General features: G+C 34.4%; 1 protein-coding gene across 3 annotated transcripts in view; it reads left to right on the forward strand.

Moving 5' to 3' along the window:
* Positions 1–12,409, forward strand: part of CSMD3 (CUB and Sushi multiple domains 3) — a 748,293-nt gene extending 735,884 nt beyond the window's left edge. For all 3 annotated transcript variants that reach the window (XM_050890742.1, XM_050890743.1, XM_050890744.1), the window contains 5 exons: positions 476–634; positions 6,113–6,225; positions 8,300–8,387; positions 10,743–10,878; positions 12,250–12,409. In XM_050890742.1, the coding sequence (XP_050746699.1) occupies positions 476–634; positions 6,113–6,225; positions 8,300–8,387; positions 10,743–10,878; positions 12,250–12,409 (656 nt within the window). The remainder of the gene's footprint in view (positions 1–475; positions 635–6,112; positions 6,226–8,299; positions 8,388–10,742; positions 10,879–12,249) is intronic.
* Positions 12,410–17,740: the final 5,331 nt, after the last annotated feature.

Consider the following 17,740-nt stretch of genomic DNA (forward strand, 5'->3'; position numbering starts at 1 on the left):
AAAGTGACTAGGCAATAAAGAAGATGCTTATAATCTTTTAATGTCATTTAAAAATACTTATAAAATTTTTGATATCTAAATCAATATTATTTTCTGCAAAATTAAATCTTAGCTGTATGTCCCTGCCTGCCTGTGCTGGCATAGAAAAGATTCTGCAGTGAGAGGAATCTGGTCTTTTGGTTACAGTTGTTAAATTAGTTTTTGTGAAGTTGGTTTAATTTTAGGACATGTCCATTTTTGAGGAAAGGAGCAAATGAAGGTACAGTTGTGGTTGTGTTCTTCAGTACAGATACATTTCTTTCATAAATGTTCATCCCAGATTTCTATATTTTATATGTGAAAATTATGCCTAATAGACTTAAAAAAAGAGAGGGTAGAGAAAATGCTAATATTTATCATATATTTTGTTGGATGCTTGACTTCATAAGTACTAAATATTGCAAAATGTATTGAAACATGTTTGATGTCTGTATAGTTCCTGATGATGTATTTGCCCAAAATTATATATGGAAGGGATCTTACAATTACAAAAGCAAGAAACAGCCCATGACTTTGACAGTCACCAGTTTCAATGCAACTTCAGGAAGAGTAAATGCAACACTTACAAACAGTAATATGGAATTGCTGCTATCAGGTATGGGATAAGAAAAACTCATTTCCATTTAACTTTTTCTGCCTCATATACATTGGTTCCTTGTAATTTTATGCATAACACTTAAACTTTTAACATCTTCTGCAAACTTTCTTAGCTTATCAAAGAAATTTTCATTCTATTTCAGTTCCTTTTCAAAGGTAGGGATTTTTCTACCTTTTCCTTCTCTCCCCTTTTTAAATTTCCCAGGTTTTTATTATATTTGGAGTTAATAGTGAATGAGGAGTGAAAGAATCATCCTAATTCTCATGCTTCTTCCTTAAATATCATAAATAAACTTAAATTACTGTTCCTGAGATTTTCTTAATTCTTAATCGTGCAATTTCCCTACAATAGCCTATCAATGACTAATAAGCAATATGATGGGATTGATATGTGTTGACCTAGCAAGGCAGAGATACTTAATGAACTTGGGGACCATGGAGAGATTACACTTGTTAGACTAGCTGATATAGTTGAAAAAGGTACCTACCCTTCATGCTGTGGTTTCAGAAGAAGCCCTTGATTGCAATCTTAGTTTATGATATTCCACAGTCCCTGCTGCACAGAGCACTGTTGCCATAGTTATGTTGGCACAATATGCACAGTTCTCTATGCTGTGAACCATCAGTAGAAACTACAGATATGGCTTGACAAGCATGCAAACAAAAATACTGTAAAAAATGTTTGGGTTTATACTTTTTGTTTGTTTTTCAGCCTCTGTCGTTCCCTTGATTGAGACATCTCAGCCACACAGACAATGGGCCTGTCACACTACAGGAGTGGCAGGCTATAGCTCAGGGGTGTGAATAAGCATAAAAGAAACACCTGAAATCAATATTGCCACTCAAAACGTAGTTTCTTGAAATTTCACCCTCTGTCTACAACACTTTTTGCAAGGACTGAAGAAGCCTAAAAATCATAGTTATGTATAAGCTGGACACTGTTGGTTTTAATCTTGTTCATCACTTAAGGACCCCTTTCTCTGAAGTAGTTTAACATCATTCTCTATCCCAGAGGTGTTAGCAAGGACAGAAGTGACAGAACATTAACCTGTTGGAAAAAAAGAGAGGGGGGGAAGTTCAGCCCATATGTTTCTGAGAGAGGTGGTCGACAGGAAAAATGTAATGGGCCAAAGAATCCATGTAACTGTTGAGCTCTTAGTTTCTAGTATCTAGTAGAATGGTGAATTTTTGTCACTAGGTTTGTCTGTTTGAAGGTATTTTGTAGATGTCCTTTGAAGAGTCACACGTGAGAGGCCATAGACAGACTGAATGTTTCATAAAATATTTTCTGACTGGTAACTGTGTTTGTCTTGACTGTCTGTGTGAACTTATTCTATCGTATGATGTCTGTTTAGTTTCAGCCATGTAATTTCTATGAGGATATCAGGTGCAGCGGATGTAGTATTTCATATTTTTAGGATTAGTAAAAGTACTAGCTGCGTTTTCTCACGCACACAACCTCCTCCTCCAAATAAAAAGATTCCCTCAATTGGACACAAAAGGGATTACAAACGTGCAGTTTTGCTCTACATACAGGCATTGCACACATCATCAAGTAATTGATATTATTTTCTTTCCCTACTTTGCAGATAGAAAACTGAGATCCTGTATATTGAAAGAGTATCTTAGGGCCAGGGAAGTAGGGATGGATCAAAAAAGACATTTAGATGCCAAAAAGCTGATTTCTCCTATACTCAACTTGTAGGTTTCTGAAATGTAAAGTAGTTGTCTCCCTGTGCAGCACTTACTGTTTTGCATTCCATCATTTGCTGCATCTTTTTTTACTTCTTTTTATTTTGACACCTGTGCTTGCTGTAATTATAGTATACATGCCTGTCACAGGCTAGAAATGGGCATGTTCTTTTGATCAGGTTAGCATGAGTGAAAATAGCAATGTTATTATAGCTATTAAGAGAAGAGAAAGGCACAGCTTTTATTTGTTTATTTGGCTCAGATTAAACACTCTCTTGTACACTGGGAAACCAGTTGCCAGCTCTGAAGAAGCACATCAGCCTTTCACCAAGAAACGCTTGTGAATCCACCATTGTAAATTAGCAGAGAACAGTGGTGCCTTGGTCTGTGGGATAATTTTTCTCTATGCTCTTGTTTGAGTGTATGTACATAATGTTCATGCCCATGTACACACACCACAGCCATCAGCCTCATGCAAGTATTTCCTAATGTACATTTATAAGATACATCCATGGCAGATGTGATTGGTTTTTTTTCCCCAAGTTCCAAATGATTTCTAGATGCACACTGTCCAAGCTCTTGAAGTGGCCAAACACTGTGTGATAATGTTAACGCAGTCCTGAAGACAAGAGAATAAACCCTATCTTACCAAGGCACATTCATTTGAGCTCAGTGCAGTCTTAACACGAAAGTAAGTCTGCTTGTTAGCTCAGAGATGATTTATATATAATGATACCTCCTATAGGGCAATCACCTGTCCTTAATGTGGAGAAGGCCTTTGTTCTATGAATTTAGGCATGTAAATGAGAAACATGAATTAGGAATCTCATTGTCCTGTCTCTTACTGCAGCTTCTGAAGAGAGCTAGGAAGTTTGCATCTTAACCTGAATTGAACTTTTGAGATGCCCATCTCGCCGTAGTCTGTAGTGAGAGCCTAGAGTGAGTAAGCCAACAGAGAGGACAAAGTTAAATGTCTTTTCTTAGTTGGGATATATCTGGGCATGTGATCTGTTTCCATTTTATAAGTTTTTGTTTTTCTCAGATTAGAAGTAAGACAGATGTAACCATGTTTTTTCTTCTCTGGAATTCAACACAATAACATCACCCACCATTTTGTTCTGACCATGTATACAAAACTCTAACTATTAGTCTGAAAACTCTGCTGTCTCCCAGATCATCTCTTTGCAGCACTGCAGTCCAATATTAAGCTATTCGGTTATGCCAACATTTCTTCCTTCTCTACCTTAAGATGCAAATAGCACTAAATACCTGATTGATTATTTCCTTCCTTCTGCTACTGTGTTAGCTAGTGGTTTTGTGCAGCCTTAGTCATAGTTCTTTTCACTAGAGAGTGAGGTGGGTTGACCTTGGCTGGACACCAGATGCCTACCAAACCCCTCTATTACTCCCTCTCCTCAGCTGGACAGGGAAGAGAAAATGTAATGAAAGGCTCGTGGGTTGAGATAAGGGCAGGGAGAGATCACCAATTACCATCACGGGCAAAACAAACTCAACTCATGGAACTGGATTTAATTTATTGCCAATCAAATGAGGGTAGGGTGATGAGAAATAAAACCAAATCTTAAAACACCTTCCCTCCACCCCTCCCTTCTTCCCGGTCTCAACTTCACTCCTGATTTCTCTACCTCCTCCCCTCCGAGCGGCACAGGGGGACGAGGAATGGGGATTGCAGTCAGTTCATCACACGTTGTCTGCCACTCCTTCCTCCTCACTCTCTTCCCCTGCTCCAGCATGGAGTTCCTCCCACTGACCTCCCTCAGTCCTCCATGAACTTCTCCAACGTGAGTTCTTCCCACGGGCTACAATTCTTCATTAACTGCTCCAGTGTGGGTCCCTTCCACGGGGTGCAGTCCTTCAGGAACAGACTGCTCCAGCGTGGGTCCCCCTCAGGGTCACAAGTCCTGCCAGCAAGCCTGCTCCAGCATGGGCTTCCCACAGGGTCACAGCCTCCTTCAGGCATCCACCTGCTCCAGTGTGGGGTCCTCCACGGGCTGCAGGTGGATATCTGCTCCACTGTGGACCTCCATGGGCTGCAGGGGGACAGCCTGCTTCACCATGGTCTTTACCATGGGCTGCAGGGGAATCTCTCCTCCGGTGCCTGGAGCACCTCCTCCCCCTCCTTCTTCCCTGACCTTGGTGTCTGCAGAGTTGTTTCTCTCACATCTTCTCACTCCTCTCTCCGACTGAAGTTCCTGGTTCTTTTTTCCCCCTTCTTAAATATGTTATCCCAGAGGTGCTACCACCATTGTTGATTGGCTCAGCCTTGGCAAGCGGTGGGTCCATCTTGGAGCCAGCTGGCATTGGCTGTATTGGATATGGGGGAAGCTTCCGGCATTTTGTCACAGAAGCCATCCCTGCAGCCCCCCGGCTACCAAAATCTTGCAACAGAAAGCCAATACAGAGAGCCAGTACCTTCTCCTGCATCTCAGTGCTGTCTTCAGTTCTTGTTCACATCAGAGAATTTGAATGAACATAAAAATGGGAAATGACCAAAATTAAGGGTACTGTTATGTTACTGGAGTTTTCAGTTAATAAAAAGACATCTAGCTTAGTTCATGCGTAGCTAACACATGCTAACTAAATCTAGTCCAAAGTCATCCACAATTGTTAGTCAGTAAAAATTAAAAAAAGAAATAAAGGGAGGGATGAAAGCCAGTGTTTAGGTCTAATTAATTTACAGTATGAAGTCTGTTCTGTGATGTATTGAGTCAACAAATCAGTGAATTTTAATTTCAGTTTGGTGAAATTTTCTGGAGGTGGAAGTATAATTGTTTGGGTTTTTTTTTCTTTTTCTTGGTTTTGGTCTTAGTTTTGTTACTGTTTAAGTTTTAGTCACCATTAGCTTTTGTTCATATAAAGTGCAATATAACCTTGCGTGATTCTACAAACAGAAGACTTCATATGAAATGAACAGTAGTTTCAGTGCTCTGCCAGAAAGGAAATGATCATCCTAGAGAGGTCTTCTACTTAAAATCTGAAGTTTTAAACCATTAATAGATGACAATAGTGAAAAATGTGGGGGAAAAAAATCTTGACTGTATTTTCACTATTCACGATTGCCTTTGAAATGGAAGATTAAATCACAAAGCATATTATACTATTTTATTTTCATTCTCCAAATTAACAAATAAGGTTATTTGGATTCTAAACATTTCTTCTGCAGGAATGAAAATGAGTCAATTAATTATGCCTATAAAATAAATAAGATTATATACAAGTCTTATTGTCTGGAAGAAACTATGTCATAATATTGACTGATAAAGAACAATTCCATTTTTTGAGGTATTTTCAAATTTAGAAATTTTTAATTTAGCACCAACTTTTGGAAAAGAATTTAGATGTGGACATTCCTATTATCACCTTCTTTACCTGGTGACTAAATTACAAATATTGAAAGTGGGGATGTGAGGTTCAAATACCCTCTGCCTGATTCAGAACAGTATTCTCCATCTCAAATCAGATTATTGTCAATGTTTATTCTGTCTAAGGCTTGTTAGCATAACTGTTAAGTAACAGCTGTGTGCATAGAGTTTCCCTTCTGTCCTCTCTACAGGCTAAGCTAGAAACAGTTTCTATTGAAATCCTATGATAATTGAAATAATTTCACAAAAGGATGCATCTTGCTAAACTAAAATGTTGGTAACAATGCTACCTATTCTTCCTGCTTTCCCTTTTTAAGGCAAGAGATTAAATGCTTATTCTTAAAGATGAAACTATTTCTCTACTCAACACAAATATAAATTTTTAAAACTATATTCTACAGGAGTGTATAAAAGCCAGGAAGCTCGGCTAATGCTCCACATATATCTCATTAAAGCACCCTCCCATACATCTGTGAGCAAGCTGAAAGAGGAAAAATGGGCTATGGATGGTTTTGTGAGTATATTTCTGCTACAAAAGAGAGAGAAATTTTTTTTTGTTTGAAATCATGCTGGTATTCTACACCCAAAAAATCCTGAGACATATCAAAAAGAATCTTGTTAGCAATGCTGATTCATTAAATGAAATGAAAATTTTATTGTAAGATATAGGAGAGCAGTCTGAGGGAAAATATGGGAATAGTCATATTGTGTAGGCACGATTATAATGCATGTTAACACAGAAGCCTTTCTCTTACTTCTCTTTGAATTTTATTCCAATATATTGAGAAATTTTATCATCATGATAATATAATATCAATTTATAATAATATTATAATATGTAATATTAATATAATAGCAATTTTTTTCTTTAGGCTAGCAGTCATGTTCCACTTTTTGGTGATATTTTTAGAAATACCATGAAAAAAATGAACTGTTATGTGTATAGGGAAAACAAAAGAGATTGCTCCAATTAAGCATTAAGCCCCTTGGAGGTTCTGGGGCTGAGCTTGTTCTTTAAAAGGGAGAAGAAGAGAGCACATAACTGAGAGGAGGAGAAGTAAAGGAAAGGGGTAAAAAGAAGAAGCAATTGCCCAGGCAGCTGGGATGTGTTTAAACCATGAAAACGAAATCCCTTCAGAGAACAGGCAGGAAAAACAAATGTCGTCCAAGATAATGCTAAGGCTGGAAAAAGCTGAGCGTATTGGAGGCCTGTGACACTTTATTTGCAAGAAAAGAAAGTAGATTTTTCAGAAAAGAAAGGGCCTAAAATAATTTGGATGCTGATGAACACTCATACATCCCTATTACATCATCTCATTTTTCAAGGAATCTGTTTTCTTATGTTTCACCTACGGGCAAAACACTACATGGACACCAATATGGGTGCACATGCCAAAAGAAGAGAAGAGGTGTACATTGAACTGTATGCATAAATTTATATTTGTATAAATCGTGGCACTACTTCAATAATAATTTTTAAAAAAGGTGCAAAACCAAAACCAAAGCAAAAACCCCTAAACCTCTTAAACAATAAATGTACTGGTAAAAGAGCTCAATTCCCTTGGTTTGTACAAACTTGAGGCTTCATGAACATGCTCCTGAGGTGAATAAAATATGATAAAAGCAATAAATTTACTTTCAGACTTCTAAATGTACAAAAGTACACAGTACAGTCCCTACATTCCATATGCTATTTACACACTGTTCTTATTTGACCTTTTTTTTTTTTTTAAATCTTGGAATAATTCAAACAGGCTGCTTTACTCCAAAGTAAGAAATTCACCTGAGAAATGCACCCTTTCTTCAGTGAGAACATAGCTTCAGGTCATTGCTGAAGACACTGTTGCCTTGAGAAAGGGAAGCTTAAGGGAAAATCTTGAAGGAACCTGCCTCGGGACCACTGAATTTAAACCTAATAACTGTCCTGGGAAGCAAGTACCTGTAAATATGAATACAATGTGTTAGTTCAGAATGTACTTACCCTAATAAGGGAGATATTCATAGGATTACAACTCTTTCCTCCATCCCACAAGTCTTTTAGTTTGTACTAGCATATTTTGCTCTTGTACCAAGGCCTTGTTCAATATTCTTCTGGTCTACAGCTGTATAATTAAGTAATTATTGGGATAAGCACTGAGAAAGAACAAAGGAACTGTCAAATGAATGTGAGGTCTTTTTTATTTACTTTTAAAGTAATTATTAAAACCTCAATACTTGCATCCTTAGGATTATCTACAATATAACTTTTGCCATCTACTTCTTAAACAAATCAAATAATTATGAAGTATGTAAGATGCTTAGAAATACTGACATCTTGAATAGCCAGAAACTTTAATTTTTGTTGGTTTTAAAAAATAATACAGTTAAAGGTAATATAAGGTAGTAAATGTGACCATAAACCACCATGTCTAAGTTGTGCCTTAAACAGTTCTGTCTTTTCTTTTGAACTTTATAAATTTCCTAGAAAAAAGAGAGTGTTTTTAATGGGAAATAACAGCTACCAGTCAAGCATATTAGGATATCTCTCTTCCAAACAGATACTTGTAACAAATTTTCCCCATTTAATTCAGAGTACTTTTTGTTTACAGGTTTCTGCTGAACCTGATGGAGCAACATATGTTTTTCAAGGATTCATCCAGGGTAAAGATTATGGACAATTTGGACTTCAAAGATTAGGTATTCAGCAACTTCTAAGTTTTTGCCAGTTCATTGTTCCATATCCTATTTTATTATGTCCAGCAGTATAAGGGTATCTGCAGGATGTTTTCAGTACAGACATTTTATAGAATATTGAGATATTCATATCTTTAAAATCTCATTTAAATAGTACTTACAAAGAGTGTTTTGTCAGAAGTTGTAAGGAGTTATAGGTGCCTTGCAATGTACTGCTTAGTGTAGCTATACATTTGTAATGTTTTGAGCAATGTTTTTCTATGAATACGTGTAAAATGCATTTAGTTTCACATCTTAACAACTATTTAGAAAGCCTATGTTACAGAATGCTCTGCTAAACTGATCTCTTGCTCATGGTGCTGAAACAACATTTCACCTAAACATTTGCTAGAAGAGTGAAACTGCTAAATATTTGCAAGTAAATCTTTATGTTACTCTTAAGAAGAACGAAATCGTACTTACTTGATAAGCATTTATTTCCTAAAAATTGACTTCTTGGTTCTATACATTCAGTTCTACACCAAACTAATAGTCTTTATTTATCTTTTCTTGGAGAAGACATCTCTGGTAACAGAGCTCTGGTGATAACATTCTGTTGTGCTTTTTAAGAAAAAGAATTTCATTTACTTTTCTGATACTGTCTTAAGATCTGTGATATTTCTCCTTCAACAAGAATTTGAATTTAGTTAATACTGAATTCTTGAATGATAAAATACTATTGAGAATGTCTTAGAAGAAAAATTACTTTTCACTAATGTAACGGCTCCTTAGATAGAGTTCTTATCTTCAGATAAAATTCCTATATGTGCATGCAAAAGTAGGTTCTTTCAGCTGCAAAGTATTGTCTACTCTTACTTTTTCAGTAAAACCAGGAAATTCTTTAATTCTTGAATGTACTGAAAGGATTTATTAATGAATGTATGAGGTAAAGGCAAATTTTTCTTTTTTCACAGTTCTAAGTCACAGTAAAATGCACTGCTTGGGATCTTGATTTTCACTGTATTTGCATATGTAAATTCTTTAAAAAGGATTTTTAGAAATATCTTTATCAAGAAATATTTCCTTTAAATGAATATAAAATGAGTTATTTCCCTTTATTAACTTCTTCAAAATATTTGAAAGTCATCTAACAAAAAATAAAATGCAAGACTTCCTTGGCAAAGTGTTTTGATAGATTCTTATGAAAATTGTATTTCTTCATTTGATTTTCCGAGGTTTTTTTTTTTTTTTTGGTAGTTGTGAGATTCTTTTCTGTAATATATTGAAGGTACTTTTTATTGATTTATATCTTCTAGGAACAGAACGGTTCACTCAGGTTTAAATTCTATACAAGAATTATTTGTAGTTAATGTCAATAATACAGTTACAGAGAGATTTACAATCATTAAACAGATTTTGTTTATCATGTTTGCCACTTCATTATTTCACACACACAAACACAAAAATAGTTTCTCTGAAACAAAATATTTTGATTGCTGTTCCCATACAATTTTCCTCACAAAATTTATTTTTCTGAACATTTAATTTATTTTTCTGTATTTTAGTATATTGATTATCTGTTTGTTTCTTTTTATTTCTTTGTTTGTTTGTTTAATTTCTATATATTGCCCTGTAAGATCAAGAAAGTCAGAAAATATTATGACCTATGCAATTCTTAAAAGATCCAGTTCAAAGCTTAAAAATTAACTTGGAAGCTGCATTGGTATTCCTTTCCTCACATTAAAAAAGTGTATATCTTGTCTGTGTAGATAATCTAGATAATGTGTTCCTCATCCATGCAGCAGATCATATTCTTATTTTTTCATCAATATCTGGCTTTAGCTCTTCATAATTGTTCCTACATCTTTCACTCTATGTATGAATAGCAGTGCCTAATGAAATCAACATGATGAATTTTCAGTTTACCTCTTCAGGTGATTTACCCTTCCCTTGAAATCATGTTTGCTTTTTATACATGCAGTATTTATTAATTTCTGAAATATAAAAATATAATCAGTAATATAATCAATCTAACATGTGTCATTATAAACATGACTTTTTGTAACACAGTACATTAATCTGTATTAATAACATCCAAAACTTGAATCCCATACAGAATTATGCAGTAAGATATTTACTGTATGAGAATGTATGTATTTTTCTCCCGACATTTTGCATCCACTTATTGATCAGAATATGGTATGCCACACTACACTGACTTTCCAAGTGGTCTCAGCATACAGCTGTATGTATACAGCTGAACACATTATGATGACCTAATCACAAGGTGTTATTGAATTTTGAAGTTTATGGAGTAGTATGCGCTGGGGGTAACAGACATATGTTATTTTACTTGTTTTTTCTTATTATTCTTTTTAGGTCTTAACGTGTCTGAGGGTTCAAATTCTTCTAATCAACCACATGGTACAAACAGTAGTTCAGTGGCCATTGCTATCCTTGTGCCTTTCTTTGCCCTTATATTTGCTGGTTTTGGCTTTTATCTTTATAAACAAAGGTAAGTACAAATTATGTATATAGAATTCCTGTATGACTTGGTGTTTTATTGCCTTCGATCTTTGTTAGTGTAAATAAAGTTTTCTGTAAAACCACAAAATGTTTGCAAAATATGCACGTAGACAGTTCTTCCTACCTCCATTAAGGTCTTGCTTAATGACTGAAAGATCAGTTTATTGTACTGTGCTATACTTTCATTCCTACCTATTTAAAATGTTATAAATTTCTCTCTTTATGAGAACAAAAAGGATGCTATAATATATATTATTGGTATATGGGGAATAATATAATGAATAGACTTTGTGTGTACTTACAGTAGATTGCCTGTATTATTTTTTTTTACATGTGACAGAATTATGAGTCACATCTTGAGTAATTTCTTTTAATGCTTGCTCTGTTTATTGGCTTGCAAGTTTATGCAAGCATTATGTCATTGAGAGGTTTCATTATGGAACTGTTCTGCATCTGAAATTATTAGTTCCTATGCAATTATATTACATAGACACCAGTCTTCTCAATTTCATTAGTCTAAGTTCAAAAGTTTTGTTCATATTATTGAGATCAGTATTAGTTCTTTGGATTTAGTGTCAAGTAATCTTTTCCTATAGCTTTAACGCATTAGATGACTAAAGAAAATTTAATCACTTTAACAACAGGACAATTCATTGCCTACTAACTGTCAAAATGGTGATTTACATCTGGCAGCCTGGCAATAATAATTGTAATATACTCTGCAGAACAACATTAGTTTAAAACACGTACCATCATTTTTAAATGGTACCACTTGTTTTTGAACTGCCTCAGCATATGAAAAAATGCTCATGTAATTTTTTTATGTATTTGCTATTAACTATATGCTGTAAGCACTTGTCTTTACATTTTATATTGATGATTTACAATACCATGTATTTTGCATAACAATATAGATGAAATGTTTTCAAGGGATTGAACTTTGTTATTTTGAGTTATTTAGTGAAAAAGAAAATGTTTCAGCTACAAATTCATTCTTGATAAACTTGTTGAGTCTACAAAGGGAAAAAGAACATCTCAGTCATCTGGCCGGGGAATTATTGCATCTTTACAAGATTTTGTTGTGCTCTTAACTATTTATCATCTGATCATCCAAATGGAAATACCTACCTCTTCTTAGGTTCTTAACTAAGTTTTTAAGTGAACAGCATTTTAAATGAATCACAAATCCCTAAAACTTTGATAAAGAGAGTACTAGTCCTTAGCACAGACACTGTAAAAAAAAAATGTTATATTTAGCTCCCATAATTGGAATTGGGAGCTAAATTCTGTTCAGATTCTTAAACCACATCAAGTCAGTGAGGAAAACTGCAGTTACAAATACTCTGTCTTTCTTCTACAGGACTGCACCTAAAACACAGTATACAGGATGCTCTGTACATGAAAATAATAATGGACAAGCTGCTTTTGAAAACCCCATGTATGACACAAATTCAAAGTCTGTGGAAGGGAAAGCAGTACGATTTGACCCCAACTTGAACACCGTTTGCACAATGGTATAATGTGGTAATGATATGTCTTCAAAGTCGGGAAATTGACACACAACACAGTGCACAGACAGTTCACTGATTAAAAAAAAAAGAAATAAAAAAAAAATTAAAGCACACTTTTCAGGATATACTGGGTCACCTTTTCCTGAGGATGATAGACAAGAATGGGTTGTGGTTATTTTGTTTTGATTTTGTTTTTCATAAACTGGATCAGAATTCTTCTTTGTGTATACCACGGAGAGTTTTAAAAAAATTTGCTGCACTCCATGAGTGCTACTCACAGTTTATTTGCTTTTTTAAAAAAGGAGGTTATTCTAAAACATAAAACATATTTGCATATATTGGAGGAGCATCCACTATCAGTATTTCTGTGCTTTATAAAAATTATAATAGAAGGACTGGGTTAAAAAAAAGATATAGGTAGAAAATAAGAGCTATACTTACAGGAGACAATAGGTCACTGACTTCTCTTTAACAGTCATATGCTACATCTTTCTCATGAGTTTGTACCTTTTTTTCATTTATTCAGCCCGTTTAGTATTTGATTTTTCTCAGAACAGTTGATTTTTTAAGTCCAGGATGTAGTATTTAGAAATCGACAAGTACGACTTACTCTTTTCACGTCACAGAAGAAAAATTAAAATGTTATGTTCTTACTTAATCGACTTCCTTCCCTGCTTCACATCTTGCTTCCTTTTCATGTTCCAAGTCAAACTTCTTTTCTCTGTTTCCATTAACAATACCCACAAATTGTAATGTTTCTACATTTCTTTTGTCAATCATACAACTAGACAAATTTTGCAATCAAGAAGCTAGTATGAGTTGAACTTTGTCATGTGTCCATGTTCCTTAGTGTTGAAGATCATTCAAAAGAGTGACCATCTTACATTTTTTCAAATGTGAAAACATAATTTAATGATATTTCCAATTAAAAAGTGCAGTTTACAGTAATTTTAGTATTCAAATCCATATATCAAAAATTTAAGCGTCCATTTTTTGATCCATGCTAGTTAAATCTAGACCATATCACATCAGTTTATTCCTTCAGCATTTTGTCAAAATGCATGCACAAAGCATGGCGAAATCCCATTGAAGTTGATGCATTCCAACAGACTTCAATGGACTTTGGATCAGACCTACAAGGCAAGAGGAAGTTATAATTTGGAAATACTGTGTTTTCACATCTATTTTATCTATATATTCCATACTTTATGGAAACAAATCCTTACAGCTAATGGTTTAAAATGGAATATATTACCATAATGCAATGAAAACAAAAATATTATATATATATATATATATATATATATAAAGCCATGATTTTATTAGGGACAATCCATTCATTTTAGGGACAATTCAGATTCCACGGCCCTCAGATACACGTTTTAGACATTCCAGAATCACTTCTAAGGAAATGTAATATTTAGTTTTACAGTTATTTCATATCAGAATTATTCAGTGGCAACTAAATTATTTCATGTAGGTCATTGTCTCCCATTCATAGCATGACTCACAAATGCTGTGTGTTAGCCAGTGTGAATTATCTGTTATTGTCCCTTTCAGACATTAATAATTCTGTGAAAATCTAACTTTTTATTACCGTAATAGAGAGTGCCTACCAAAAATCATTGTACCCAGGATTGCTGCTTGGATTTCTATAATGTTTGATGAATTTCTTATAAACCATTTTACAACACTTTGTTTTGAATATTCATACAACTCTGTCAAACTGTATTCTACTAAAAGGATGCTGTTTTATATTTTATACCATTGGTTGTTATTTATTCTTGTTTATTCAAATGACTGCAATAACTATGATTCATTCATTAATCTTAAGGTTAATACATTTGAGATCATTTAAAATGTTTCTTCTGCAACTGGCTACTCCTCTTATATTAATGCATACACTTTTGTAAAGAAGTATATTTTTATGAAAAAGGATTTGTAAAAGTATGATGTAAATTTTCAGTGCAATGTAAACAAAATAAAAATGGACAATTGCTTTTTTAACCATGTTTCTTCTTTGGAAGATGAGCTTTAAACTCATTTCAGCTGTGAAGATGAGAAAATAACCAAATTAATAATTCAAATTTGATATTTTTAGATGAAGTAGCAAGACTTAGATTACTTTCACAAATAACCAATGAGCATAATATGTAAAATTATCTATTTACTAAAATGAATTTTCTGTTTGACTTGAAGAAGAAGATTTACAAAAAAAAAAAAAGGCCTATACTTGTCAACCCAGTGAAAAGCACAGAAAAAACCCTTTCTTTTATTTTAAAAGAAAAAAAAAAATTAAGAAAACCTTAGCGTTCCTCAAGGTTGTAGACAGCCTACTTGGCACATTAATTTTGCTACCTTTCTACAGAAATGTACAGGAAGTACATATTAACAGGTAGTACCAGTGCATACAGTATTTTCTGGCATTAAAAAACCCCAGTGTTGTCTTTTAATGACATTGAACTGGAGGGGAGGATCTTAATTATTTTACTATAATATTAAAACTGTCTTTTAACTACCCCTTTTGCTTGCAAGCATGGAAAGTGGATGACAAATCCTGATCTGAAAAGCTATTCATAGGATAACTGGAGGAAAAAAAGTCTAATATTCTTTTGTGAATTTGGTGCTCTATATAAACTGAAAAGGTTTATTCAGGTCCACGTTGAAATCACTGAAGACTGTGTTGTTAAATACATCGGAAAGAGAAGCAAGGAGTCACTGTAAAAATGATATTGTGAGGATCATGCAGTAATGTTTTTTGGGGGGGTTCTAGAGCAAATTGGTTAATTCTGAAAAGCAAAAAAAATCCTGTTTCACAGTGGCCAAACTTTCATATGCAACCTAGAATCTGAAGTTAAGCTCTTCCTTTTTTGGTTTATGCATTATATGTTTTAACATATAAAAGTAAATAAAATGTACATTGAACTTGTTCAACAAATCTGTTAATGCTTAAGCTAGTATCCAGCTTGCACTTTTCAAGAATTATACTGACTTTATTGTAATAGAGAATGAACTATTCATAATAGATTGGGGGGAGTTTTTTGTTGGGTTGGATTTGTTTGGGGTTTTTTTATTTTGTTTTGATATTTTTGGGAGTTTGTTTGTTTGTTTGTTTTTTACTGTAGTTCCTGAGCTGTTTGACTCATAAATTGTTAGTGTGTGAACTGTTCAATTTTCTAGTAGCAGAGTGGTTAATTTTCACTGTGGCATATGGAATTTCAAGTTTCGATTGCTTGATTGGAGCTGGTTAGCACAGTCTACTCACTGTTTCTTGTTTTTCTCAGGAAGATAGCTGAAATTAATTAGACTTTTTGTCCTCCAAGCACTTTGGCTACACTATTTAAGTAAACACACTACACAGAGAAAATGTGTGGGAATATAGAGATTGTTATGCAACTCTGTCAGTCCTTTCAAGATGAAGGCAGCTTCTGCAATACTACGGATTGGGATTTGAAACTTTAAGTTTCTATAACCAATAGCTACTGAACTGGGTAACTCTGGAGGCACTGAGACTAGCTGTCTCTGAGATGCATTGAGCTCTTTTAATTCTACATTTTCTGTGTGTCAAGAGCCACCTGGTCCACTATGTCTCATTAAAGTCATAGTACAATCCGGTTCATTACTGGAATCCAGAAACCACACGGTATGACCTAAACTCACCAAAGTAGCAGTTCTAGCAGAACTACTCAGAACAACTAGACTATCATAAAATGGAGCTAAAAATGTCTAATTTTACTTTTGTTTGTGAAACAGAGCTGACATTATTATGTAGACATCTTATCCTGGAGGAATTCCTTGACAATAATACAAGAAGCTGTTCTTGTCAAGGAAATCATTTAATAGCTACAAATCTTATAGATTCTTATAGAAAGCTAATGGGAAGTAAAGTGAGTCTGTAGCCAAGTCATTAAGCTATTAATCTAGGTAAAAGACAGCTTTTCTTTTCAGGCCTTAAAAGCATTTATCTCAACCCACTAGTACAGTTGGCTGAAGCGTTATGAAGTATTCATCATTTTTTCCAACATTAGTGAAATGCAAGGAATTTACAATCTTGGATATCACTGCACAAAGGCATCAGGAGATTTGTATCCCAGTGTGTAGATTCAGTTGTAAGTCCCTAACTACTACCTAGCTGCTACAATATCTCAGTAAAGCATAGATCTCTTGTGCAGGAATATACCATTTTTTTACAGTGTATGGTTCTGCCCATGATCTTTCTATAAAAGATAATCTGTTCCACAATGAGAAAGTCAGTATGTGTTGCAACATGTTTCTTTCTAGGATGATCAGAGTTGGAGAAAAATATGGCTTGTATCAATTGTTATATTAAAATGCCACAATCTTTGTGAGATTAATTGGTGAAAATATTTTCCAATTTCAGATTGTCAGTAGGGATTGATATGGGTACATGAAGTGTCTGTGACTTCAGGAGGACCACCCAAGGAATGGTAAACTCAGCAACCAAGTTCCAGAGCTCCTCTGATACACATTTTGTTAGTAGCCTTACTAGCCTTACGTGGTACCACAGAAAATCTACTTAGCATCTCTCAAAACCCCCCAAATTTTTTTTTTGAGTTTCTGTGATTTCATTTTGATTTGATCACCAAAAGTTCAGTCAAACATGATGGAGAAAGACGCACTGGGTTGGTTTTCTGGTAAAGCTGGAAGTCAATAAAATTTGTATTACTGGTTAGCAATTAAACATGTTACTCTTTGCCTCCTTCTATATTGTTCTCTATGAAATAATTAATTCTTACAGAAGAGAATATTCAAGTGAGGGGAGAATGATATAATGTTTAGGAATGGATTTGGGTTTAAGATTTCTGCACTGTATATCTATTTATTTTCCAAAATCTTTCTGTGATCACAGCTGGCATTTTTTAAACAAATGAAGGCCTGTCGTTTCTGCAATAAGCTGGTTTTATCTTTAGTTCCAGGCTAAGTCTCCTGCTGTTTGATCATTTTGTTCATCATCTACCTGGTACTTCTGTCCTAAGAGACAGCTAGGACAATGGAAAAATGATTCTTTATTTGGTTTCCTTATGTAGTAAAATAAGTACAGTGAGTAATAGCTCAGGCAAATAATTCTGAGTAAGATTTTGTAGTGTCAACGATTAAGCAGGACCAATATTAAACGAACATTTGATTACATAAAAAATATTCCAGTGAAGTAGCTGTGTTCCCCATTTATTATCTTCTTGATGCTGAAACTATGGCAACATAATCTCCTGACTTGCTCAACCAGGAGTAAGTGTAGTAGCAGTAGTTCTGAAAAGTAGGTCCCATCATTTTGTGAAAAATTACAAATGTTGAAGACATATATCATTCTCTAGCAATTAG

Source organism: Gymnogyps californianus, chromosome 2 (genome assembly GCF_018139145.2).
Source record: "Gymnogyps californianus isolate 813 chromosome 2, ASM1813914v2, whole genome shotgun sequence".
Taxonomy (NCBI): domain Eukaryota; kingdom Metazoa; phylum Chordata; class Aves; order Accipitriformes; family Cathartidae; genus Gymnogyps; species Gymnogyps californianus.